The sequence below is a fragment of the Pteropus vampyrus genome, unplaced genomic scaffold (genome assembly GCF_000151845.1).
Source record: "Pteropus vampyrus isolate Shadow unplaced genomic scaffold, Pvam_2.0 Scaffold48, whole genome shotgun sequence".
Lineage (NCBI taxonomy): Eukaryota > Metazoa > Chordata > Mammalia > Chiroptera > Pteropodidae > Pteropus > Pteropus vampyrus.
The window spans coordinates 263,995-272,300 of NW_011888829.1; the positions used below are offsets into that span (position 1 = coordinate 263,995).

The 8,306-nt window shown below is 43.2% G+C and overlaps 1 protein-coding gene across 1 annotated transcript; it reads right to left on the reverse strand.

Annotated features, from left to right (window-relative positions):
- Positions 1 to 591: 591 nt before the first annotated feature.
- Positions 592 to 1,542, reverse strand: LOC105291599 (taste receptor type 2 member 3-like). The gene has a single exon (XM_011359469.1). The coding sequence runs from the start codon at positions 1,540 to 1,542 to the stop codon at positions 592 to 594; it is 951 nt and encodes a 316-aa protein (XP_011357771.1).
- Between the last annotated feature and the right edge of the window lie 6,764 nt (positions 1,543 to 8,306).

Consider the following 8,306-nt stretch of genomic DNA (forward strand, 5'->3'; position numbering starts at 1 on the left):
GACAGTTTCCCCTGTTGAGTGCTTCATACCGTACGCTACGCTGACACGTCAGCACGCGTGGCCTCATGGATCCCTAAAGCCCTGTGAGGTCGATGTCACGGTCCACATTTTAAAATGAGGAGCGAGAGGATCAGACATGGGATTAAAGTAACGCATCAAAGGCCAAAAGTCTCGGAAGACGGACAGAAGCGGGATTCAGATCCGAGTCCGGGACCGCACTGCCTTTGTCTCTGCCTCAAGCTCACTGCGCTGTTTTCTCAACGTCAGCTCATCGCAGTCGGTATAAACTTCACGTCTAAGCCAGCGATCCGCTCGTTACGTCGGGCCGATAGTCGTGAAAATGCAACCCCTTGTCTACACAGCGAGAGCGTTTTTACTATACGGACATTTTCCAAAGACCGTTTCACCCTCTCCTAAACAACCGCACCAAGAGAGGCCACGAGACGCGTCCCCAGGTGAGACAGGGCAAAGCAGCAGCGTCTCTTTCCTACCGATGTTACAGGACGGGTGTCACGGGAGGGTCAGGAAGCGCCCTGCGGTCTTGAGCCAGGCGGAAGGACGCCCTGGCTCCCTCCGGCCCCCTCTGCTGTTCTATGGGGAAAAGGGTCTCTTGGATCCAGACTTCAGACGACCAGACTCACACCACAGCATCTCCACAAATGTCTGCTTCAGCTTGCTGTTTCCCAGAATGAAGACAAACGAGTGGCTGGCAGGATAAATCATTGTAATTAGTTCTCCAATCATCTGAGTCATCTTAGTTCCTGGTAGGAAATAACTGGATGTTGTAATTAAAAAGGCAAGAAAGTAAAGCAGGAAGAGGAAGAGGAAGGAGAGCATCATTTTAGTGGCCCTCTTGTGGGCCTCAGTGCTGGCATCGCTGGAGCTGGCGCTGTTGTGCTGCATCCGCCGCCCGTGCCTCCCCAGGGAGAGGATGAGCACGATGTAGGAGGCCAGACACATGATGAGGGGCGGGAGGTTCCACAGGGTGCCAAGAACATGGGTCACTTGGTACTCGTTCGTTAGTTTTCTACAGTGCTCAGTCACATTCCCTGTGCCATCGATTCCACAGAGGGCAGAATAGACCTTAAAACTGTGAATCAGAGACACAGCACTGCCACACGATAGGAGCAACGCAGCCAGCAGCATCCACACAACCACGCTGTTAACTCTCCACTTGAGCCAGAGGAAGGTGGGGTGGGAGAAACTGGTGATTTTCAGGCAGTAGAAGACACCGAGACAGGTGGCAAGCCAAATGCTCAGATGGTTTGTAAATGCCCAGAAAACATCAATCACTTGCATGATCACCCCTTCATCATGTGTTTTGGGAAAGAACACCAGTATTACAGCATCAGACATGAGAATCCACAGCAGAGCAATCCTGGAGAGAGCCAGGTTAGTGGTGATAAAGTCAGACAAAGAGATTCTCTTGCTCTTGAACCAGCCGCTGCCGTTGACCACCCCGATGAAACCATTCCCCAGCATTCCCAGAAAGAACTGAGTGGCAGACAAGACCAGAAACACCCACTCTGTGAGTCCCGCCATGCCCGCTGTCAGGCAGACGCAGTCCTTGTTCTTTCTGTGGGTGTACAATCTCCTCGCTGATTTGAAATTTCTCCCTGTGACTCTGTCACCTCTACCTGCTGCTTTACTGTACCTGTCTCTGGTCTCTTTCCAATTTAGACTGTGGTAGAGCAAATGTGCTGAACCCTCTCTGGCTCTTTCAAGTCAGTCTGTCCTCTTCACAGATGACATGGATTATCGCGTTCCATCTATGATCTAAATTCAGCAGCTCTTTGCTAAAATGCAAATAGAGTGTCTAGTGTCACACAGAAAAGGAAGCTGTCGGAATCGCAAAGAAGATGGAAGACTTGGACTCAGTTTCACAGGGAGTAGAGTTCTGAGCCACAGAACAGAAAGGTGAGTGTCACCAGAAGAGTCACGTGCACAATCAAGAGGGAGGGAGGACTCAGGAACACACACTGAAAGGGGAAAATACCAGAATTCCACCAGAAGGCACTACCAATGTCACCTGGAGGGAGGCTGAAGTGCATGAAGCAGGAAAGGTTCAGTGAGTGCCACTGGTCCTGGACGAGAGCCAAACAGTACACCTCCGAGACAGGAGTACGCCTTGCTTGAGGGGCCCAAGTTCTTCCCCCGGGAACACAGCATCAGGACTCCCTGACCATCTGAACACCCGACGATGACAACGACAAAGTACAGCTCGTAAGCTACTCACAATACCAATTTTTTCAGAGCGCATGACCACTATACTGACAAGTCAGCAGTGGTTAAGCCGACGGGGTTTATACACAGATATCGCTTGTCAACCAAAGGCTTATTTACCTAAAACAAAACAGCGCCTTACAAATTTTGACCATGACCAGCAGTGAAGTACTTTTTATATGCCTTTTATGTATGTATGCGTCTGTATGTCACCATATATAAAACATATTACAATCTAAATATATGTAATATATATATAATACGTGTTTGTTGGAACACAAAGATTTCACAAAACCGTATTTCTGCTTTCTACTTGTGTGGCCCTCTGATATTTTCTATCCTATTGTATTTCTTTCAGTGACGCTTGCATATCACAAACTTGATGTTACAACCTACATCAAGGAGTTGTGATAAATGTTGTTTAAAAACACCGATATGAAGGATGGTGAGAAACCAGTGCCATCAAGATACAGAGCAGAGAGTTCAGTGAGTCATCCGATGGCAGGCAGAGGGCTATGCTTTTAGGTCTCTTTGGAAGGACCTCACAGAGTGGCAGATGATAAATCGGGATGAATGATATGTAGTCTTTGCCGGACAGGTGCCCAAGACACATGCCACTCACCCCAGCCAGGTGAACCTCATCAATCCTGGCATTCCATGGAGTACAACATGATTTCAGGGCACTGTGGAGTATACTCGGGCATAAACACAGTCCTCTTCAGTCTCCCTCAGCTGTCTCAGGCTGACTTAACGACCTGGCCCCAAATTCTTCCTGAACTCCGTGCTGCAGAATCAGACGAGGCCAGTTCCCAGCTGCGCCCTGGAACAGGATCATAGAGCAGTCATAGGGCTGATCCCACAACCTGCCACCAACCCTGTTCAGTTTTCTCTCATGACTGATTTTTGTTTTTATAACATCATTTACATCCCCTCATGAGAAGAAATACACTAATAAGATTCTCCTATACATGTATTAGAATTATGCAGTGAGGAGGAAGTTCTGAATATACAATATATCAGAATGCATTTCACATACCATTTATGTTTGATTATACTTTTTTACTAACCCAATTATTTTTACCCCTTCCAAAGTTAGAACTTGTACCTTTTTATAAGTCATCATTGAGCAATTTAGGGTTAACTATAATTTTTCTTTCTTGTCTTCTGGTTATTTCCCAGGACAGTGTGTTTCCATGTACACCACATTAGCTGGTGACCAGAGTTCAATTTCTGAAAAGACTTTGTTGGATACCATCATTAACATTGCCCAGTTATATCATTCCATTTTTTAACATAAATACTAAAGCTATCATCCTATGAATAAATATCCTGGCATTAATAATGGGTGCTTCTACAATGTATGCTGACCATTACCCACCAAAATAACTATTTATATTCCAAGTCCAATTCATTAAAGCCTGCAGCTCTAAACATGGTTTATTGGAGGGATCGACACCCCAACCATGCTTTGGGGTCTTTGGATCTTTCACCCCAGGCTGTAGACATCTAGGAAGACTGAGACATCATGTTCTTGCTCTCAACTGTTCTTTTGAATAAAAAAAAAACCAAAGTATCACTCAGGACCCTGACAAGAAACAATTAGCATAAACTGAGCAATTCTAGAAGAGTTTTAAAAAGAGATTTTTAAAAAAAGGATGACTATTTACAAAATATAGAGTATAGAGGAAGCATAAACAGAAAGAAGGACAGGGTATGCTGCGTGTAAGGAACCTCCTGACAGGAGCTGAGATTTTTCACTTGGGCAACCCTGAAGACCACGAGCAGGGAGAATAAATCTCAAACTCCAAGTCAGCAGACTACCAAGGCATTCCGGTGTCATCCCCACCCCTTCAATACTCTGCCATTTCTCCACAGAGACTTAGACATAATGGTCTAGGTCTTTGCATCATTCAGACATCAAAATGAGTCACAGATACCTGTTAATACAAACCTAGGTTCACTAATCTGAAGAACGCCGAAGAAAGACAGCACAGAAGAAAGTACACAGCAGAGAGATCAACAATATGCACCACGGTGCTCGCTTCGGGGGCAGGTATACGAAAAAGCACAGTAGGCATGATGATAAATAGAGTGCAGGCTTCCAGGTCCCTTAAGATCCTTATCAGAGAGTGCATAATGGCAAGGAACACGTCTGCATGATGAGCATCTCATCCGAGTCCTGAAGGCTCACCCTCAAACCGTACAAGCATGCGCGCATCCCGCCCCTGGCTGGTGCAGATGAGGCGCATCATCGATCCTGGCCTTGCACTGGACATGATCCCATCGCAGGGCACTGCAGGATACGCTCCATTCAGAATGAGCACAGGCCTCACTTATCACCTTCGGTTTCATCCCTCAAACATTGTTTTACAAAAACAGAACGAATGTCTGTCACCCAGATGTTTTCGACATGATACCTCCGCACCAATACACGAGCTACAGGCCCTAACCTGCCAAAATGTTACCCCAAAACGTCCATCCAGTCACTTCTGACCAGACACTGGGGAGAGACAGTCCTCCCAGAGTTTCTCATGCTTCCACACACCTTCCTGGGTGTGCTAAATATGTGAGGCCCTGACCACTCGTCACCTGGGCCACCTTTTAGGGTTCCGTTTGCAGCAAGCAACCTCGAAGGATGAGGTAATGCGCCCTTCTGGGACAAAAAGCAGCCTTGCTTACTCCTTGCTATGAAAGCAGTATACCTCTCCATCAAGAAATCCATCTAGACTCCTGCATTGCCCTCGTGGGACTTGCAGACACAGGAACTTATGCAAACATGCTGATGTTCATGCTGCTGTGCTATGAATATGATCATCTTTCGCTGACCCCAAAGTTTCATGTCTTCTGCTAGCATCCATGAAACGGTGGTAGGCTAACTTATTAGCTTGTAAATAAGGTGAAATCAAATCCCAGATCAATGTGGTCACCACCGGTTTGGGCAGCCTATTCGTTATTCACTCCCTGTCTCTCGAGTCCAAACCCCCTACTCTGCCCTATTCCATGGCGGCTGGGATTCTACAGACCATTTCCCAGACTTCCTTTCCAGATGCCTTGCTCTTAGTAGTGTCTGCCAGTATGAAAACTGGCAGATGAGAAGGAAGGAGAACGAGAGAAAAATTCTGCTTCTTGCTCCAACGATGTGACACTTGTTGGCAGTTCTTTTGATTATGGAAAGGATCAATGGCTAGACTGCAGGGACTGGATGAAACCATCTATTCAGTGTCACTAGCCCTGGCCAAGGCCATATAGCTTCACCACAGCAGACATGACTTATAACCACTCCTCCAGCAATGCAGCAGCAGGTGCAGGCTCAGAGACTCCAGCCGAGCGACATTATCCATTTCTGATTTCTGAGTGTAACCCCATCTTCCTTTTTGCTCCTGCAGTACCCCTTCCTTCTCCCTTCTCCTCTTCCCACTTTTATAAGTGATCTCTCACACTAAATTCCAACCGTTTGAATACCTATACATTGGTTTCCATTTTCCCAACTGGACTTTGAATGATACACAGTCCTTCTACCTCTTTTGTGGTTTGGAGTTTTAGTTGTCTCTTAGATTCATCAAAGATCTAACATACATTTGTTTCTCATTCTCCCTGGGGTTCCGGGGTGAGTGTCAAGAGGAAATTTATAAATGCCATTTTCACATCAGAACTTCTGCCAATCAGTTTGTATTATGTTCATTATTTTAATGCTATCCACGTGTCGATAATTTCAAAATGTGTATCTTCACACCAGACCACTCTCTTGAGCTCTACATTCCCATATCCATTGACTTATTTGACTTCTTTACTTGGCTGTATTATAGACATTTCGAATTTAACATATCCCAAAAAAATTCTTAATTTATCCTCATTAAAAAAAAAAAAACAAACCCCTCTCTCTCACCCCCAATCTTCCCTATTTCAGTAAATACGAACATCATTCACCCAGTTATTCAAATCAGGCACCACCTAAGAATTAATTTGATTCTTTCCTATGATCTCACATCGATTCATCAATAACTTATCCTTTCTAATTACAAAGCACATCTTGAATTTTCCATTGCTACTGTTTCCATCCTGGAGCAAGCTACCATGACCTCTCATCTGAACTACTCGTTGTTCTCCTAACCCACTTCCTCACTTCTAATATTTTCCGCTATTACAGATTCTCCATATAGCTACAGGAATGACCTTCTTAAATATAAATGTAAATGCAAATGAGATCATTTCGCTCCATCACTGAAAACACTTCAATGGCTTCCCAGTGCAACTACAACAAAATATAAACTCCTTACATTATATTGTAATGTAATCTCTTCTGCATATCCTCTTGCATGTACCAGGACTCAAGATCAACTTTACAGTATTTCGTAGTCTGAGCTAAGGAACAGGAATGCTTGAAGCTAAGTATGTGACATTAGGCAAATTTCTTGAACTTTCTGACACTCAGGTTCCCAATAAATGAAATGAGGAGGGACCAGATGGTCAATACGAATTCATGGTTTAAGGGCCTGGGTTCTGGAGTCAGACCTAAGTGCTATGGCTCATTAGTTTTGAGACCTTAGGCAAGTTAATGTCCCTAAACCTCAGTCATAATGATAGTACTTATCTTATAGAGTTGTTACGGTGATTAAATAATAGTGCCTATGCAAATGTATAAGGCAGGAGCGTTCTTTAACTGTTAGCTATTACTAACATCAGCATTAATAGGGTCATTGCAGTATACGTTACCTATACTTGAAATATTTTTATGAAAACTTCTATTTGTTTAATGTAATATTTAATACATTTAGAAATACACGCAACATATATGTAAGTCGTAAAGCAAACAAAGAACCCATAACCCCGCCCCCTAACTTAAGGAGTAAAACACACTAGTGCTGTGGCATACACCTGTGTGCTTCATCTAACCCGCTGTGCCTTCCCGCAGTTTCCTATGGTAACTCATCTTGAATTTATCATTCCCCCTCTTTTTGAAGTTTTAGCATACAGATGCCTATCCATAAACATATCGCTTACTTGTTTGACTTTAATCTTTATAAAAATAACATGCTAGGCAAATATCTTCTGTAACGTGGACTCAACTTTACGTTTTGAAGTTATTCCTGTTACAACATCACAGCGCTGTATAGCATTCCACTGTGTGAGCGTTTATTTATCCATTCTCTGTCGATGAACCTTTGGGTTGTTTCTAGTTTTGCACTATTACGGACACTTTTGCTATGAACACCCTTGGGCATGTTTCCTACAGGGCGTGCCTTAAAGGTGGAATAACTGGGGGAAATCTCAACATTACAAGTCAATTGACAAAATGTTTTCTCAAAATGAAGTGCCAATTTATGCTCCTCCACCAGTTCGTGAGAGTTCCCATTGGTCTACAACATCTTCCCCCGCACTTTGTTCTAGCAAATGTATTGAAATTTGCTGGTGTGGAGGGCTTAAAATGAAATTTCGCTGTAGTTTCTGGTTTGCATTTCCTTGATTATTGATGAAGTCGACCACCTTTTCCTGTATTAATGGATCATTTATATTTCCTTCTTTGTGAAATGCCTCTATGTCTTTGCCCATTTTTCTAAGCTGTCATTTTTATCGCTCTGTAGGCCTTTACATATTCTAGATGGAATTTTAGTTATATTATCACAAATATCTTCTCTCCCAGTCTGTGACTTGTTATTTTGCTGTTTTGATGGCTTTTGATAAACGGCTATTCTTAATAGTTAAATTTATCACTGTTTTCTGTTTACATTTTTGTTTAAAAAAAAAACTTCCATGCCCCTAAATCATAGACATCATCTTAAATTTTCTTCCAAAATTTTTAAAGTTTTCCTTTTCATAAATAAGTCTTTGAGTAACCAAGAATTCATTCTTGCATAAGGTGTAGGGCAGAGACCAAGTTCATTTTTTTCTTAATGGATAATAAACTTTCCTAGCATGATTTATTGAATAATCTATACTTTACCCAGTGAACTATAATGCCACTTTTACCATATTGCATTTCCATGTATGAAAGGTCTGTTTCTGGGTTCTCTATTCTACACCACTATTCTTTTTGTTTATTCCTGCATCCACTATATACTTCATTTATCACTTATAGCTTTATT